Source organism: Psammomys obesus, unplaced genomic scaffold (assembly GCF_907164565.1).
Source record: "Psammomys obesus unplaced genomic scaffold, mPsaObe1.curated_primary_1811, whole genome shotgun sequence".
In the NCBI taxonomy this organism is placed as follows: domain Eukaryota; kingdom Metazoa; phylum Chordata; class Mammalia; order Rodentia; family Muridae; genus Psammomys; species Psammomys obesus.
This window is the reverse complement of record NW_026585504.1, coordinates 22547012-22566617: the sequence shown is the minus strand read 5'-3', so window position 1 is coordinate 22566617 and position 19606 is coordinate 22547012. Positions and strand designations below refer to the sequence as shown.

The 19606-nt window shown below is 41.7% G+C and overlaps 1 protein-coding gene across 1 annotated transcript in view; it reads right to left on the bottom strand.

Moving 5' to 3' along the window:
• Ryr3 (ryanodine receptor 3) overlaps positions 1-19606 on the bottom strand; it is a 530745-nt gene that overhangs the window by 78586 nt on the left and 432553 nt on the right. Inside the window, exons 56-64 of the mRNA XM_055599056.1 lie at positions 18669-18744; positions 18432-18555; positions 16653-16768; positions 16094-16161; positions 15071-15192; positions 10149-10198; positions 9675-9735; positions 6293-6531; positions 4776-4857 (exon numbers count right to left, since the gene is read on the bottom strand). Of these exons, the coding sequence (XP_055455031.1) occupies positions 4776-4857; positions 6293-6531; positions 9675-9735; positions 10149-10198; positions 15071-15192; positions 16094-16161; positions 16653-16768; positions 18432-18555; positions 18669-18744 (938 nt within the window). The remainder of the gene's footprint in view (positions 1-4775; positions 4858-6292; positions 6532-9674; positions 9736-10148; positions 10199-15070; positions 15193-16093; positions 16162-16652; positions 16769-18431; positions 18556-18668; positions 18745-19606) is intronic.

The window sequence follows — 19606 nt, the reverse complement described above, 5'->3', positions numbered from 1 at the left end:
AATACAAGTCAAATGGCAGGTGCAGCTAGGTCAAATACTTAGTGATTCCCCTGAAATGCAAAAGTTTAGTCAAGGGTTGTCAGGTCTAAAAGAAACTCCATTTCTCAAATTCTGCTAGCATTTTTAAAGGAACTTATGAAGCTGGTTCTACTCTACCCGAAGGAGCCATTTCCCCTAACCACTGGCAGAAGGGACAGATGACTTTCTGTGGCCTCCAGACTCCCTCAGTATCACAAGGACCTGTTACACACTTAAAGTCCGTGCTGGCATCCTGGCTCTTTTTCTCTCTCCTCATGTCATCTTCCACCTTACGCTTGCAAAGCTCATGGGCTTCCCTCTCCCCAGCTACTCATTTTCCTCATAACACTGCTATTTTGGTTATACTCTCTCTTTTCCCCGAACTCTCTTTGTCTTCCTTCCTTGTTCTTTCTCTTTCTATATTTCTTTCTCCATCTCTGTGTTTTGCTCCTGCTTTTCTCATGACCAGGTCCAGTCTGCTGGCCATGTTTAGTCTCCTTCTTTATCTGCTCTGGACTATTCCAGATGTCTCTGGCTGTTATCTCTCTCATATCTATGATAAAACCTTCCTCTTAACCGTACTATGGCGCTTTCATGTCATCAGTTTATACAAAGGTGGTAGAGAAATGCTGCTTTTATTACATGTTTCTCCCTAAAACTCAAAATTTAGGAAAGAAATTGAAAGGAAAACCTGGATCCACACTGAAATTATAATATGTATTGTAACCCCAAACCACAAAGCAAGAGCCAAATCAGGTGAGGGTGTAGAAATGAAAACATACACTCTAGGAGGGGCCTTAGAGATGACTTATGAGTTAAGAGCACTGGCTGGAGGACCTGGATTTGTTTCTCATCACCCTCATTGCAGCTGATAACCATCTGTAAGCCCAGTTCTAGGGCATCTGACATCTCCTGAACTCCCGGGGCACCAGGCATGTGCATGATGTACAGACAAAACACTCACATGCATGAAATAAATAAATTAAACAACAATAACAATGTCAGCAGGAATAATAAAATCCAAATATCCACACTTTCCAGAAATAGAAGAGGGTGAAGAAGTCTTTGGAGGCAATTACAGGAGTTAGAAGTTGCTTGAGACAGTGAGCAACACTATGAGAAGTCCATAGAAGACCTGGTGGACAATATTAGGAGGGGCACGTCCATCTTGCAGAATAAGGGATGGGGCTGAAAATGATATGTGCCTGCCATCCCTGTCATCTGTACTCCCCGCCTGGAGGAACTCCCAGAGGTGCAGCGGCATGAAAGGATGAGAAGGAACTTGCTTTGTAGCTGCAGACCTAAGTTCTCCAGAGGATGAACGTATACTAAATCCCTTCAGACAAATCCCTGAGTGCAATGTGCAGACTTTCACCCACTTCTCCCCTGGGCTAGCCATTTACTCCTGTTAGATATGGACACCGTGCCCCGGGAAGGGTTTATTACTGTAAGAGAGACCTAACACAAACCACAGAAAAGGAAACCAGATTCCCAAATAAAAGAAAATTTCCTCAAGTGAAGAGTTGAGTGGCGAGGGTTACACAGAATAGCAGTCCTGGGACGCAGCATGGGGAAGTGAATGAGCTTTAACTGTAAGGAAACCTACGAAGAGCCAGTTTCCTGCTCTCTTCCATAAATCATGTGTGAGTGGACTCGTCTTCTCCATGCATCGGAGAGAAAATGATGATGGCAACAGCTTTATGCTCCAGCAAGGATATTATATCCAGAGACCCCAGAATGCCTCAGGGCTCTTACAGAAGTGACCATCCCATCATGACTCCAGACTGTCAAAACACAAATCTAAACTCAAGACCGTTAAGAATGGAAAATTCCTGTTTCAAAAGTGGGAATGATGTGTAAATGAGGCAGGCACAAATTAAAAAGAGCATGTCAGGGGATATTAATGTCAGAACAAAACATAAACACTACAATGAATTTTATAGCAAAATAGAAAATGGGACAGGAAGTGGGTAGGAATTTCTGTGTCTACAAGTTGCTCATTTTTAAAGTGTAAACTTAATAGAGCATACTAAATAATATATTTCAGAAGTATGAATTATAGGTTAAAGAAATCAAGTCTTTGTCTTTATCCAATATGACAAAGCTGCAAACTCTCTATATGTTATAATCTCACATGCCTGAAAATGTATATACAGAGAAATGTATATACAGAGGCTGATGTATAGCCAACTGAAGCTAGCAGCTTCTCTGGGAAGGAGACCTTGATGGGATGGTTCATAGGGTAAAGAAAATGGCAGACTCATTTAACTTTACATACTTCTATACAATTGGGTTTTGGTGTGTGAATTTAGCATGCCGTTCACAATGAAAATATAAAGAAAAGAGACAGAAAAAAAATCACTAATTGTGCCAGCAGCACAGTTCTAGAATTCTAATTCTCTAGGTTTTCCAGTTGTCGAATCTCTTTAATCTAATCCTGGCTCGCTAGTCTTATGCAGATACAGAATAAAAATGCAAACACCAACATTCCCAGTTCATAGCTGAGCAATAACTCTGCAGTGAACGTGAATAAAGTACAAAAAGCCATGGCCGAACAAATATTTCTGGTCTGACATTTCAGAATTGACCTTTTATTTACTTTTTTTCAAAAGAAGAAAGTGGAAACTGTACAAAAATTATATAAGGTTTCTTGGTGTGCAGAGCACATGTGTTCTCTTTCTTTCTCTTTCTCGGAGGTATCTCCTCTAAGTGAAATTCTGTGTTAACTGAAAAAAATTATTGGTTCTATTTGTTTGGTTAAAAATACATGTTTAAATTTTTTATATCAGGACTGGAGAGATGGGTCAGTGGTTTAAGAGCACTGGCTGCTCTTCCATAGGAGCTGGGTTCGAGTCCAAACATACTGTCATATGGTGGCTTTCAAGCATCTGCAATTCTAGTTCCAGGAATACAGCAAGTCAGACAGTGGTGGCGCATGCCTTTAATCCCAACACTTGGGAGGCAGAGACACACTGATCTCTTGAGTTCTAGGCCAGCCTGGTTCAAAGAGTGAGTTCCAGGACAGCTGGGAGTACATAGAAACTGTATCTTGATCCCTCCCCACACAAATTAACTGTTGATTACAAAACTATTTCTTCATGCTTTATGTAAAATACTAAGGAAAGCTAGGCAAATGTAAAGACACAATCATAAAGTAAATTTTATCATTAGTTCTTGAAACCGGTAAGCCATTTGGAAGCTGGGACTATGATGGAATAGACTGGTTTTTAATTCATCCCTAAGCCAGACCTCAATCCACCAGTTCAGTTCTTAAGTTTTCTTAAGAACTTAAAGTTCTGTCTGTGCACTCCTGATGATACTATGGAGAGCAAGCAGCATTAGCAGAGTAGAAATCACAGTAGGGATGGGGAAAACACAGTGGGGGTGGAAGCTAAATTCTCACTTTGCTTTACCGACACAATTTCAATATATGTGTGTTTCATTATGAAAGGGGGTTGGATTTTAAGGTGTCTGATACAAGCTTTATATATAGGTTCATGATAAGTAGATCCCAAGTGTGTTACAATTAAGTCACTTAAAATCTGATTGAATTCTATCAGGCTGGGTTATTTGAAAGAGGAAAAAAGAATCAGTCCTTCAAGGATAAGGCTAAGTCTGGAACTTTCATCCTTCTGATTTTACCCCTGGATTTAGACAGAACAACACAAGACATGGCATCTGACTCCGAAAAGCTAGGGATTGTTAAGGATTCCGCTGCCACAGGCCAGTTACAGAGGCAAAGCTGGAACCTAAAACCTCTACAAATGGGATTGTTCAGATTCAAGATTATTAAGCATTTCTGGTACTGAGCTGTGTATTGTTTAAAACTGTAGCTAACCTGAAAGTGGAGGATGGCAAAGGGCCAAGGGTGTATCACACAGAGACTCATTAAACACTAAAGCAACTGCCTTAGGTCCCACAAGTGTCTCAGCCGGCTTTAACCACAGGAGCTCTGGAAGCTATCTGGAAGTCCTGATAATGAGGTAGACACGCCTTCAATGTTTTTGTTGGCTACTACCACATGATTTTGCAGGATTTTATAGCTCATGTAGCCGAATATATTCAGTAGCTTTCTTCACAGAAGTCTTGAATCTGATTAACCTCACTGTGTTTCTTGACATCGCCACAAATTTTTCACAACTCAGCTATAAAGCTACCACTTCTGATTAGTGAATATTTGGGTTTTGCTGGATGGAAAAACAGATGTTAAGTGGGTTTTTAAAATTTTAACATAACATTTATTAATGTTTAAGAGTTTTTATATAAAAAAGAGTTTTTATATGTGTATTCTACATTTCCCCCCTTCCCAACTTCTCTTTAAATCCTTCCATATATTCCTCCTTTCTCTCTTTCAAATTCATGGCCATTTTTCTAAAAAATTAATTGTTGCTTTACACACACACACACACACACACACACACACACACACACACACACGTATTCCCAAGCATAAATACAACTTCTCAGTGCTCAGTCTGCACTTGTATGTAAGTTTGCAGGGCTGACCATTTGGTATTGGATAACCAATAGGTATGCTCTTCCCAGGAAAGCCCATTTCTCCTGTTCTCAGCCTCCTTAGCTGCCTGTAGTTCTTTGGGTAGGGCTGAGGATCCCTGGGCTATCCCAAGCCCATGTTAACATGTCTACTGTTGTCCTTGTCCAGCTCATGTTTAGTCAGGAGGTGTCACCCCTCTCCCACAACATGTTTCTGAGTCAAAGTGTTTTAAGTTAAAAAAGCAGTAAGCGAAAGTGATTACCTTTCAACATAGATATTTTTCCCAGTCCCAAGGGAATAGAGGCTGCACAGAATGTGGTAGCAGGAAATCTGCACGTCACTCACTGGAACAAAAAAGAAATGTCATAACCCCATACCAGTCTCAGCTCCATCTCCAACATATGGAAAAGCCCATGAAGAAAAAAAAATAAGGTAGGCATCAGTCAGTCAAGAGCAGCCAACCTCTCTTTCTATTCCCCTCCTCCCTACCTCTGTGAACATGGGAAATCATCTTCAAACTAGATACTATTTTACTAGTTGCTGGGAAACATTGCTAGGAAAATGTGCTCCATTTAAGTTGCCCAGGTCATTAGCAGAGCTGCTGATGAAGATCACAAAGCTTCTTGGAGAAAGGAATCATTTGGCCAATGGTGCTTCCATAACAGGTCCTTTACCCAATAAAGGAAGACGTTACACTCAGATTTTATCAAGGGTGATACTGTCTTCTTTTGGATCAAAGAATGAATAAAATTTGAATCTATGTCACTTTTGATTATTTTCTAAGAAGGTACAACTGCCTTGCTTTATTCAGAGAAGGAGGGAGGGAGGAAGAGAAAAAGGGGGAGAGGAAAAAAAGTGGGAGGATTGAGAGGGAGAGAGGGAGGGAGGTGGGGACGGAGAGGGGAAGGGAGAAAGGGAGAAAGAGAGAGAGTTCTCAAATTTGTTCATCTAAAAATTTCTGCTGTGTTTTAGAAAAACTAAATTGTATCATGGGCGTCCCTCGTTTTCTAAGGGAAGGGAGTTCTGAAGGAACATAAAGAATTTCATCAGCAGGCCACATGCCCCCAAATCACATCTGGACCTCAGGCCACATCTAGGACTATGTCCACAAAACCAGAACTTCTATTTTCCAAATAAGACACTGCCTTGTGTCCATGACATAAAACTTCTACCTAATGAGACAAACTGATGGAAGACATAGCCCAACTGACAACTGGCTAAATTAAACCATATGGCAATGCTTAGGCAGTACTGAAGCTCAGTGACAGAATATGAACGTGGTGGGGGTTCGGGGTGGTGGGGCCGGACATGCTGCTAAGTACAAAGCAAAATAAAACCAACTGAAAGTTGAAAAAAAATGAGATGGTAACCTCTTCCTTTTGCTCCTGGAACCAATGAATAATTAAGGCTTCTTAATGTGGGAGCTCTGTGTCCGGAAACCCTGGCAGCAGAGTACTTCTGAGGTGTACTGCTCAGATAACCTTTTCAGACTAAATGGAGCCACACACAATAGTTGGTAGCTAGAAGAGGAGGTGGGGAACTGGTTCAGAATGAAACTGGAGAAAAATGGAATGTTCTATATTCAAAGTAAAGGATTTTTTTCCTTTTTGAGAGACTATCACTTCCTTCTTCTTCTTCTTCTTTTTTTTTTTTTTATCTAAGTAAAATATGGGACATCTATCTTTCTACTCTGCCCTCAAGGTGAACATAAATGCGTTGGTCTCACATCTGCCTGTGGCCGGTGCATAGACATTGATGACAAACGGCAGTAGGACTCACAGAGTAGATCCACCCCAAACTGGTGCTGAGCGATGTGCTCAAAGATGGATGTCAGGATGGGAAGCAGAGCCACTGTGGTGTAGTTAATACTCTGAGAAACACCTTTGATCTGCGTTCTGGAGTGGGTAAACTTCCCCAGCTTCAGGTTTTCTGAGGTCTTCTCTAAGTCTTCCGCTGCATTTTCAAAGAATGCGCGCAACCCGGCTTTCACCAGCTCTGAGCCTGACTTCATTACGGTCCTGCAAGTAAACAGCAGTCAAAGCCAGGAGCGTGACCGGACTGTGGGGCCAGCCCCCTTTGCATGGAGGTGACCTGTAGGCAGACTGGGCAGACAGTGAGTACTCTGGCCACCAGGTGAGAATGTGTCAGGTGTGTTGGAGATGTCTGCTTCCACATGGAAAAGAAACCTGAACCACATGGTTCCCTGGAGTTAGTGAGTAACTGAATGATGGGCTTGGCTTGTGGGGATCATCGCCAAACTCTTCAGAACACACAGAGAAGTATTTAAAATGAAACTGGTATCAGCCACTTGTGAAGGCTGCAGCTGGCCAGTCTTGTGTTACTATCTAATGAAAGGACAGGAGCGGGCCTTTTCCATAGCTCACTCAGGGTCAAGAGCCTTTGTAAGTTCTGTTTAGGAGGAAGGGGGAGAGAAGGAAAGAAAGGAGAGAAGTTGCCTACAGCCCATACTTCTCTTAGTTTGCAGAGTTGTCCTAGGTTGGATGAGAAGGGAAAAAGGGGGAAAAGCCTGTCCTTTATAAAGCCACTTTTATTAGGTCTCTGAGGCAAAGGAGATGAAATGTACCCTGGGAACAGAAGAGGCTAAGAGCAGCCGAATTCTTCCCTCAAAACTATTTCATAGAACGTGGAATTGGGATGAAAACTATATGCAGCCTGTAATTTTCCACATTGCTGTCCTCAGAAGATAATGACAGAAGTCCTTCCAGAGCAGATGCTCTTTATCTTCAAAATTTTCTTGGTAATTATCAAACATAGCAGGACAGTAAAGATCACCAGTGACTCTTGCTCCGATTTCTTATAATCACCCTTGCCTGTAACTGTAACCTGAAGACCAGGGGGCTCCTGTCATGATCTGTATCCTTGTTACTCATTATTGTTGTTGTTATTGTTGTTGTTGGTGGTCGTGGTGGGGTGTATGTGTGTATTGTGTGGTATGTGTGTCCTGAACCCAGGCTAATGTTGAGTGTCTTCCTTGACCGCTTTCCATTTTCTGTATTGAAGCAGGGTCTCCCGTTTGAACCCAGAGCTCAGTAATTTCGTTAGCCTAGTTAGCCAGCTTGCTTTGGGGATCCTGTTTTTGCCTGAATGCTGATGAGTTGCTGTAATCACTAGAGAATTTTGTGGGTCCTGGGGATCTGAACTCCTATCCTCATGCTTGTTGGGCAAGTGCTTTTACCCACCAAGCCATATGCCATATCTATGGCCCTGATTAATTTTCATGGGCTTCAGTTTGTTACAGATTACCATCTTTAGGTCACTCTCTTAAGAAGGTAGCTCTCTTTAATATTGGATATTGAGGGGTATGTTCTCTTCCTGACTCTGATAAGGATTTTATTGTTGTTGTTGTTGTTATATGTTTTTTGAGACACAACATCACTACACAGCCTTTTGGCTGCTCTTAAACTCACAGTGATTTGCCTCACTCTGCTTCCTGAATGTTAAGATTAAAGGCAGGTGCCACCACACTCAACATAAGAATGCTTTTTCCTTCTTTTTTTTTATTTGTTTATTATTCTCTATTATATTACTTCCATGCCACAGTGTCTTCTCCCTCCACTCCTCCCCGCTCCCCACTCTCCCTAAGATCCACTCTTCCTCTGTTTCCCTTCAGAAAAAAAGCAGGCCTCCCAGGGATATGAACCAAACACAGCATAACAAGTTACAAGACTTGTAACCCTCGTATCAAGGCTGAATAAGGCAACCCAGTAGGAAGAAAAGGGTCCCAAGAACAGACAAAAAAGTCAGAGACAATCCCCACTCCCACTGTTAGGAGTCCAATAAGAACAGTAAGCTACGCAACCATAATATATGCAGAAGACCTACACAGACCCATACAGGCTCTCTTTAGTCTCTGTGACCCCCTGTGAGCCCAGCTTAGTTGATTTTGTGAGACATGTTCTTGTGGTGTCCTCGAGCCCTCTGGCTTCTATATCCTTCCTCCCCTTCTTCTTTGGGGGTTCCCTGAGCTCTGTCTAATGTTTAGTTGTGGGTCTCTGAATCTGCTTCCATCAGTTGCTGGATGAAGCTGCTCTGATGATGATTATGCTAGGCTCTGATGAGGACCGTTCTTAATGAGCATGTTAAAAACAATTCCTGTCGGTTTTTTTTGCTATTTCTCTCTTTTAAAATATGTGTGTTAATATTATCAGAACAGTGAATTGTTTTTATAAAATCTCCTTTCCTGTCCAGCCACTCTCACTCTTCCTACAGATTCTCAAATCATCTTGTATCATTTATCTATTTATCTATCTATCTATCTATCTATCTATCTATCTATCTATCTATCTATCTATATTTTATTCATTTATTATTGGTTTATTTATTTTGTTTTTGTTTGTTTGTTTGATTGATTGATTTTGAGATAGGGTTTCTCTGTGTAGCCTGGGCTGTCCTGGACTAGCTTTTGTTCAATAGGCTGGCCTTAAACTTACAGAGAGGCTTTTGCCTCTCTGAGCGCTAAGATTACAGGCATGTGTCATCATGCCTGGCTTCCTTTATTTTTTTATTAGACAGGGTTTTACTATAAATCCAAGGCTGGGTTTGAACTTTTGATGCTTCTGTCTCTGTCTTTCATGTGCCAAGATTACATCACCAGCTATCTGCTGATTTTAAAATTGTTTATTAATTTATGTATAGGTGTGGAGGATAAAGGATGATTTCTGGAGTCAGCTCTCTCCTTCTACCACATGGTCACAGTGACTAAATTGATTTGTCAGTGCCTTTATCTGCTGGGATCTTTCCTTGGCTCCCTACATAATCTTTTAGAAGCCAGATATCCCTGCATTTTCTTCCTGGCTATGTTGAACTCAAAATGATATTCTTCGCCTCTCAGGATGAAGAAGGTTTTACCATCTACCAGATATCTTTGCCTGTGTATTTGTACCCACATGTGTGTATGTGTGCGTGTGTTTGTACAGTTGTGCACAAACTTAATGTTGCTACGGTATACATTTTATCTTCTTAAAAAAATAAAGAACTTAGTAAGAGCTGATTAACTGCTTGAGATTTAAGATAGTCCATGACAGTAGGTCTGGACTATGGCAATGAGGAACAGAGTGTCATCTCCTAGGACCATTTTTGTTTATTTGGGGGCCAGAGAGTGAGTCATAAGGAACTACTGGAAAGAAAACATCGGATTTACCTTGTGTCAAGTGTCTGAGCTAGGATGTGAAGACAGCTCACCATTGTAGTTGAATCACTCCCTAGAATTTAAAAAAAAAAAAAAATCACCTTTGATTCTCCAAAACCAACCTGGATGTTAAAATCAGTCTTCTTAATGGGCATAAGCCTTAGCTCAGTATAATTAACCAGCAACATACAAAATGCCAGGTCTGTGTTCAGGGACAAGGCATTTATCTCTGGCCTGACACAGCCTCTACTTTATGATGGATGTCACAGGCAGAGCTTAACACATTCATTGGTGTGGAAAATCTGAGCTGTTAAAGGGGAAGAGAGGTCATTAATCATGCTTCAGACCAATTTTCTATGGAAAATTTAGGTGACACCTCAGCCCCAAGGTGCAAGTTTTCTAAGGGAGCCACAAATCAAGGTAAAACTGAAGCTCAAGATAATTACAGGAAGGAGTGCGCCTTTAGCAACACATCCCTTTACTTACCAAAGAGGGAAATCCTGTGTCTCACAAGAGCGGCCAGCTTGCAGAACAGGCTAAAGCAGAAAAGGTTACAATTCAGAAGGCCGCAGAGACTCGAAATGTAATTCCTACCCCATTGGCCCACCCGCCGCACGTGAAACAATGCACAGATTGGCGGTCTAGGAGTGTGCACCATGTCCTCTGGCAGAGTCCTTGGAGCCACGCTCAGGAAAATAATTGGTTCACACTGCCTTGGCGGAGGATCCTTGCAGGCAGCTCCATCCTACTCAAAAACTTCTGTAATGAGAATAGTATTTGGCAATGGCCCCATGGAAACTTTCTTTGGTGATAGGCACTATGTGTTAAAAATGTTCATTCATGGAAAAAAAAAAAAAAGATGAGGGTTCTAAAAGGCAGCATGCTTTCCTGTCATTGCAAAGAACTGAAAACCATTTTGCAGCTTTCAAGCAGTGTGAAGCTTTAGTTGGAAGGTGGAAAAAAAATGTGGGGATTAGAAAAAAAAAAGTTAATAGGGAGTGGGAGTCTGTGAAACAAAAACATTTTATGATGTGCATTTTTGCTGCTATCTTTTATTAGTTGATAGTCTGCCTTAGTTGGGTCCTTGGGAACTAGGAAGCTTCTGTCATCATCATTGTCATTGATTATTGTTGTTACTTGTATTTCTGACCCCTCTCCATGCTTTGCTTATCCTTTTCACCATGGAGCCCCTTGAAGGTTGAACTATGCTTCATCAGTTGTGGTTAGGAAAGTCTTGTGTGGTTATGTAGGAGCTCTAAAACAGATCTTTTGGAACATGCTACCAACTGAGCATACCCAGGAACCCTGACTGCAGTCCACATGTGTGGGTGATACTCTTGGGAGGAGATCCCTATGAACTCTGACATTTGACACTGGCATGGTCTGACAAGAACTTTGCATTCCCTTCAGGAAGTAGGGGAACAGAAGAAGGCTGGCCAATAGGGAAAACAGAGACAGGACACTAGTCCAGACCATGATGCTCCGGTGAGACTCAGCTGAAGCCATGGGCTCACATTCATGACTTGTATTGGAGATATTTGCCGCTCACAGGACAGAAGTCTCCTTAGGACAACTCAAACAGAGAAGAAATGCATCCCACGTGTTGGTTAATGAACCTTATCAACTTTAAAGAACAATACCTCTTAGTTAATGTTCTGGATTTTTTGAGCTAGCTTGAAAAATCATAGCCAAAGTCACTGTTGATTAGTAGAAATAAGTCAGAGCCTCTGTGGCCTAGAGCTTAAGAGAACTCACAGTGAGTTAACAGAAACCTGGTGGTTAATATGAAGTCAATACGGGCTGCTGCTTATTTGATGTGAACTCATGGAGATGGAGGGGGAGAAAGAGTATTGGACAGCGCAGTATGTATTACTAAGGGTTTATCTCTGTGTTTGGCCCGTGAGTAACAACCTGTCTTTCTTGGGAAGCCTCTTCAGTGCTTTCTGCTCTGTGTTAGCATTCTTATCTGTGATCAAATAGCTCTTACACAAAAAGTTGGATATCATCTCAGAAATTTGAAAACACTACAAGTGGATGGACACACATTTTGTATAAATTGAAAGCATACGTTCTTTCTACCTAAAGTACAGGGTTTGGCTATTTGGATTGGATACTGAAGTGGCTTCCTTCACAATCAGAAATGCTTTCTCAGACTTGCAGAAGCCAGCACCTAAAATTTTAAAAAGCTGTTGCTGTCTCCTTGAGAGTCCATGATTTAAATGAAAGAATCACTGTGTTGGGTTAGTTTCTGTCAACTTGACACAGAGTCATGTCTGAAAAGGGGGAATCCTAATTGACAAAATGACCCCAGGAGATTGGCCTGCACGCAAGTCTGTAGGGCATTTTCTTGATTAATGATTGATGTCGAAGTGTAGTGTGTGGGTGCCATTCCTGGATATGTGATCCTGAATGTATAAATAAGCAGGCTGAGCAAGCCAGGAGGAGTAAGCCAAAAGCAGCACTCCTCCATGGCCTCTGCTGTAGTTCTTGCCTCTAGATCCCTGCCCTGAATTCTTGTCCTGACTTCTCTGGAAGTGTAGAATGGAATAAGTCCTTTCCTTTCCAAGTTGCTCTTGGTCATGATGTTTTATCACAGCAATAAAAACCCTAAGACAATTGCTTACCTTTAGTTGAAAATAATAAAGAACTAAAGTTTCCTGGTGGCTCTCTTTCTTCTCAGAGTTTAAAAATGCTAAAGACTGGCATATTAAAGCTTTAATAGCCAGGTTAGCCAGGCTATAGAAAAGCCCCCCCCCCAAAAAAAAAGAGATAAAGAGATAAAATGAAATTACTTTGAAAGAGAAAGTATCAGATTAAAGATAAGGTGAACCAAGAATGAAGGCTTCAGTAAAGAGGAATCTGGTGAGTATCAGAGGCTGAGGTGAAAGAATTGCTAGTTTCAGACCAGCCCAGGGTGGGCTATGGAGGTCCTGTCTAAGGAGAAAGAGAAAGAAAGAAAGAAAGAAAGAAAGAAAGAAAGAAAGAAAGAAAGAAAGGAAAAGAAAAGAAAAGAAAGAAAGGGAGAAAGAGAAAGAAGGAAAGGAAGAAAGAGAGAAAGAGGAAGAAAGAAAAAGGAAGGAAGGAAGGAAGGAAGGAAGGAAGGAAGGAAGGAAGGAAGGAAGGAAGAGTATCTGAATCTTTAATCCTAGCATTTTGGAGGCAGAAGCAGGCAGATTCTTGTGTCTAGGGCCTGTCTGACTTATACAGTGATTTCTAGGCCAGCCAGGGCTACATAGTGAAAACATAGTAAAAAACAAATAAACAACTCTTCTAATTCTTTACACAAACAAACATATTGACCAAAGCCAAAGGGGGGGAAAACAGTAAAAGAAGGAAAGAAAGAAGAAAAGAGTATGCTAGGGCCAACACGTGCCGTGCAAACACAACTGCTTCTGTGGGAGACACCAGCTTATGGATGGATTTAGGAGCTATTTGCAAGGCTGATCAGCTCTAGGTTGTATTCCAGCCATGACAAATGGTGCCTGGTTGAACAAATGTTACATTTCCATGAATTAACAGTCTGAGATCAACAGATGAAGAAAACAGACACACCTGCCCTCTCTTGGATTATCGGAATGTCTTGCATGCCTCTGCCCCCAACCTCATCCCTTTCCCTAGTTTCTTATAGAATACACTAGTTCAACCTAAAGGTATCAGATCTTGGGATCAGTACCTGGTTCCAGAGCATCCTGCTTTGGCAGCACAGACCTCCTTCTGTCTCAAGCGAGCTAAGTGGTCACAGCACAGAAGTGCCATGCCATGCGATGAGGACTGAATCCTCAGACTTAACCACTTGAGACACTTTGAGGACTGGAGTAAAGCTACATGCACCTCAGATTCTTGCTTTGTAACATGAAGACTGCAAGACACAGGTAGTACTTTCAATTTAACATGCTGTGAGGCTTCACAACCAGATGTACTCAGAAGGGCGATAACTCTTGCATATGAAAAATTAATTTCAGTGCCTGTCCTTGCAGAGTGTTTAATGTTAGGAAAATCTTTAAGCTGAATATACTTCCAAAGACTGTGATAGTTAATGGCTGAGCTCTTTCTTATTCAGTATGATGTGCATGTCCACAGTCAGTGGAGAGTATTTAGACTTTCACTGTCCTCTTTAGATCTCTGCTGTTTAGAAGTCTGCTACACAGTTGGCCTTTTGTTGATCAAACAGAGAACCTGAAGCATGTTAGCTGGCACCCATCGGCCTCAATGAAGTTTCCCTTATGTCAAGGCCTGTTAAGGTAACCTCCTCCTACCTTATGCCTAGGGGAGTGGTAGGCTGGCGTGTGTGTGTGTGTGTGTGTGTGTGTGTGTGTATGTGTGTGTGTGTGTGATATTTGTGTGTGATGTTTGTGTGTGATGTTTGTGTGTCTGTGCATCTAGTTGTCAGAGGATGGTACTATCTGGTGTTCTATCACTCTCTGCCTTATTCTTTTAGCGACAGTGTCTTCCACTGAGTGTGTTGCTAGGCCGCTGGCCAGCAAGTTCCAATGATTCTCCTGCCCTACAGCCGCACTCAGCTCCTTACATGGACACTGAGATCCAAACTCAGGTAGTCATGCTTGGCCGTCAAGCACCCTTACCCAACCCTTCACCTGAGACTGATACTTGTGAATAAACATTTTGATCAAATTAAGCAGGTCTAGCTTTCAAATCTCAGATTATCCCCAGTAGGGTTTGTAAGATCTGAGTTTTAAAATGTTTGATCTTGCAAACTCGGTAAGGAGGCAACTGAAAGCAGCGTGTGCCTTAATGTTGGGTGTTTCCCAAGCTTCAGAGGAATCTTCTTCTCAATGTTATTTCAGGGTAACTGACCTGCGTATGTTGTATTTCCCAAGTCCCATAAACACCCCTAATAGTGCAGTTCCATAAGCTCCTGAGATCACCAAGATATAAATACACAAATATAAAATATTTCCAATTAAGAAAGGCAGAAGGCAATCAAGGCTCTGAATTACTAATCATCATGTTATATAATTTCTACAAAGAACTTGTCATTCAGTCCCCTATGGAGCTGATGTCTTCAGTAAACCACATTAACACTGAGAATGGCAGTTTGAAAAAGCTTGTCTTTAGGGTATTGCTACTGGGAAGTTGGGGATGCTTGGGGGATGAAGCCGAGTGGGTAGTTTTCAGGTCAGTGGGACATGCCCTTACGGAGATCTTAGGATTCTGCCATTTCTGACTTCTGGCCACAAGCTGAGCCGTTTGCCCACAGTGAGCTCCCCATCACTGCCATCTGGTCCCCCTACCCTGGGATGAAAGAAATGTGTCTACTCATCCTGGACTTGAAACTTACCAACTATGAGCTAAATAAACCCCTTTAGCTTTGCTTATCTCAGGCCATCTTGTTACAGAAACTCAAAGCTGAGTAACACAGTGGCCCTCTATAGATTCCATAGACTCACCTGGCCACCATTTCCTTCTCTTTATGGGATGCATAACCACTGCTGCTCAGTGGCTTCAGAGGAGATGACAGAAAGTAAAGGCGGTGGTTGGTGAAGTACTGGTCGACCAATGGGAGGAGAACCTGGAAACCATCAGACATCATTTTAAAGGTAGTTGATCCAAGTTCCTTTTAAGTAATTCATTCTTAGGGAGCAAAGGCCTTTCAACACTGGCTGTTGATTTCCAGGAAATTTTATTCTGGATCTCACTTTGCATTATTATTGTTATAATAATAATAATAATAATAATAATTTCCTGTGCTACAAACCAGAAGTGTTGGGGTTATGTGAAAGGAAAGGCCATTGACTAAATAAAGGCACAACAATTTTTGCATGAGGATCTGATTTAAAGACAATCCCTGGGGAACTGAGGTTGCCTTCTCTGCCACTGTATTAACAAATACACTCAAGGCACAGCTGAGCCCTCACCTTAAGTCTCTTAGGGCAAAGATATTGAAAGGTATTTGGTCCTCTGAGAAGGTTTATATAGACAACATTCATTGGTACCCAAATGCATTCTCTCTCCTTCAGAGATAGAACAGACAGCTGATTTTAGGGAGGCATAGGACCACTGAGGTGGGGAATACCTTACCCAGATTCCCTTGTAGATAGAGTAAGATAAAAAGACTTACTTGTGGCACTAGGTTAGAACTCCAGAAAAGCAGTAGCTTGCTCTCCCCTCCCCTTTCCTTTACACATCCCTTTCCCACAGATGTGATGCGCTTGAGTTTGTTTGGACCATGCTAACATGAAGCACACTGTTACAGATGGTGTAGAACAAAGGAGGAGGATCCTGAGTCCCTAGGCCACGGCGTGGAGCCAAGCAATTGAATACTCGAAACTCCTATCCACACTGGGTCTGCTCTACAACAGGAAAATAAAGCTCTGCCTCACTGAGGCTTTTGGAGATTTAAATCTCCTTGATGGACTCATTTAAACTATACCCCCAGTTGTAGAGATACTGAGCAAAGGAGAAACACTTACTTTGGCAAAGAATTTGATCTCCTGGTCATGAGGAGACTTTTCCGTTTTCCCACTGCTGACAATAGCTTCTACAAAGATGGGGTAACATACTTTGGTCAGAACAAATAAACAAATAAACAAAGGAACAATCATAGCATTTTTAGAAGCAGAGCAGCTTTTCAAAAGACAAGGAGCAAGCCTAGTCACTTTCACGAAATAACATCTTACAAAGCACTTTGCGACTGTGCTGGATGGGTATGTCTAGTGTCAGTTCTCTTACGGCTGTCTCCCTACACCCTTTTCTCAAGCAGTCTCAGCCATGTCCACAGTCATAAAGTATGGTAAAGTTAATAGGGTGAGTTGCTTTCAAAAACAACAAAAGAGCTGGTGAAATCCAGCAGAGAAACCAAGGAACTAACCTTAAGTTTTTAAGCAGGGGGGAAATAAATCTCAGCCGTTTTCCACCTAAATTATATGTCTCAGTGAATCATGAACAACAGTGACATAAGAAGATCATTCATAATTAGATCATTCCTTCTAAAGGAATACCAAACTCCGGGCATTTTACAGCTATACTTACCCAAGTGAGCAATAAACTCTTGAGCAGAGTCAACATATTTCAGGATCTTTTTCAAAAACTTGTAGGCAAATCTCTTTTCCATGGAGGAGGCATCTAGCTCCATGTCCTTCATACCTCTAGATTGGAAAGAATGAATCCCAGAAGTAGCAGAGAAAACTATGTGATTTTGGTGTACCACCCATCCACCCATGCTGTTGAATTTAATTTTCAGTGTTGACAGTTGTTCTGGCTTAGTGGCATGGCTCATCGTTTGGCTGATCGACTCTTGTGCTTGGATCTGACTATGTGAGCACGTAACACTTTTGTTACAGTAGTTTCTCTGCAGAGTCTCCAGAAAGATCTTTATAATTATTACTAAAAAAAATATTGAGTTGGCGATAAGTCAGAGAAGATGACAAATATCCCTCACATGTTTAACCTGATGCTAGCTATAGAGAGACATGAGCAAAGCATAAATTATATGGAATGATAAAAGTAGTAAGTTCTTGTTAGATTTCAAGCCTGGGACAAAGTGGACCTGGTCTCCAGGTTCTCCCAGCATTTCTTAGTCCCTGCCTGTTACAGGGAATGTTTGGCATACCCTACCCTGAACCCTGAACCCTCCAGCCCAGGGGCTGGGTTGCCCTTCCTACAGAGGCTCTTCAGTATGTAAATCATGCAATTTGGCTATGCTGCCCTGTCCACTCCCCCCCCCCACTCCCCTTTGGCCTCTTTCCCTCTTGGCCACTGCTCCTGGTCCCCCTCCCCCTTGGTTATAGTAAAGGGGAGATTTTCATTTCTTTGAGCAAGGAATTTTATCAGCAAATTACACTCAGCATTCTTCTCAGTGTTAAAAAGAGGATTAAAGCAGGGAGTCTTTCTCAAAGCTCCCCTATAGGCTCTCTCCTGCAGTATGACCTTTCCTACCATGTGGCAAATAAGTTTTGCAATTTTCTTCATATGAACTACGTAGACATATCTGTATAGTTTTATTTATCTGGCATTAAGTAGAAAAAAAAACTTGCTTGGCAACTATCTCTTTGAAGAGGAATGGGTGTATGAGAACAGGATCACCACTTCATTTTTCGTTTATAGCACAATGCCACATAGAGTAAGCAAATTCCTTTAAGAATTATGCAGTCCAGGCCAACTTCACAGGAAACATTCATCAACGTGTGATGAAATGTCTTAGGATATCTTGACGTGTCCCTTCTTCCCAGGGGAGCTGTGGCTTCAGAACAATCAATTCCCGTGGGGTTAAAAGCTGCTTCTCTTGGTTGTGCTTGCTGCTGTTATTGGTACTGTTTAACACAATCTAAAACACTCAGATCAAAGTGAGGAAGGGCTGCCGCTTCTATGCAAACCAAGTGGCTATTTTACAAAGATCTTCAGCTGCAAGTTTATAGATAGAGTTTTGAGTTAAGGCTGAATAAGACACCTAAAAGGAATAGGGAAGAAATCTAAAAAATAATCTAGCATACCAAACATTGCTTTGCTTGTGCCTCAAATTCTCACTTCTCTTTAAAGGCAGCTAAATTATAAAGTTTCATGGGTATATTATGAATGTGGCTTATAACTCTAATTGCTGGAGCAAAATACCAAGAAAAGGCTTTGACCTGTAACCTAATGTTTGTGAGTACATATGCCTGCATTCATTATAACCCCTCTCAAAAGTTTCAAGCACTGCCTTTAATCTAATAGGTTTTTTTTTTTTTTTGGTAGGTGATTAAATACCCAATGGTGAGCTCATGCTCACACCACCTCCTCTGTCCCACTAATATCACATGGAAGATGACTTACCTAGAAACTATAATGCCATTCACCTGGAGGAATTTGAACAGGTCCTGTGCTTTCTCTCGATCCCTGAACTTTTCCTTGGCAGTCAAGGTATCATATGGTACCAAAAGAGGGTGACTGCCACCACCTGGAGTAAGATGAGAGATAAACACAACTGTGTCTTCCTTTGTACCTCTGGGAAAATGGAGCTACCATACCCACAGCTCATTTTCCCCATGAGATGCTATGAAACAAGCTCACCTTTGCTCTCTAGCTCCAACTTCTTCTTCTTGGCCCAGATATTGTGATAGTTTTCAGCCACCACCTCCACCATTCCCTGTGCCCCACCCCAGAGACACAAGTTAGAGAGAAAGCAAGCAAAAAAAAAATGGCTTCACATCTTCCAGCATTTCCACAGATGCTACCTGCCTGCTGCTGGGGGTCTACCATTATTAATTAGTCTGTGTGACACACCTCATTAGATTTATATCATCCCATGCATGGAAAACAATTTCATATTCTGCCCTTCCTTTGCAACTTATTATCCTGGGAATTGAGTGCATCCATAAGAAACACACATTTCCAGCCAAAGCTGCACACTGCCAGTGCCTCTTATCTTAGTCTCATACTTCTCACCCCAAGATAAGGAGCTGGGCAGGAGAAGTCAAGCCAAAGTCAAGAATCTATGAAAATCTTTACCTTAATCAACTTAAAAAAAATCACACCTTGCTGGAAACATTGTCATTGAGATTATCAAATAGAAGGAATTTTTCTATAAGTTCATCAGCTTTGACCTAGAGCAAAGGATGTACTTTGGAAAGAAACTTCCTTTAAGGCCCAAGTTGCTGGTCCACTGGCTTCTTCCCCAGGCTATAGCACAGGCCACAGGCACCAGTATGTGCATGAAGGAGGAGTGCATAGAAGTATCTCGAAGCTCTTATTAGCATCTTTTGTTTGTTTGTTTGTTTGTTTTAGAGCTCTGGGTCCTACACTGATCGCTTTCTTGCACCCTTGTGGGGAAATTGCTGTGGCTCATGCAGGGTATCCTTATGGCATATGAGATTGACTAGGACCAGGCAAGAATTTTTACCCAGGTGTTGTATTTCTCCAGATTTCTCTTATTTTATGTTGGGAGTTTGACATGAAGACTTTGGTGACTATTCTTCCTTGTACTGAGTCATCACCATTTATGGTACCCT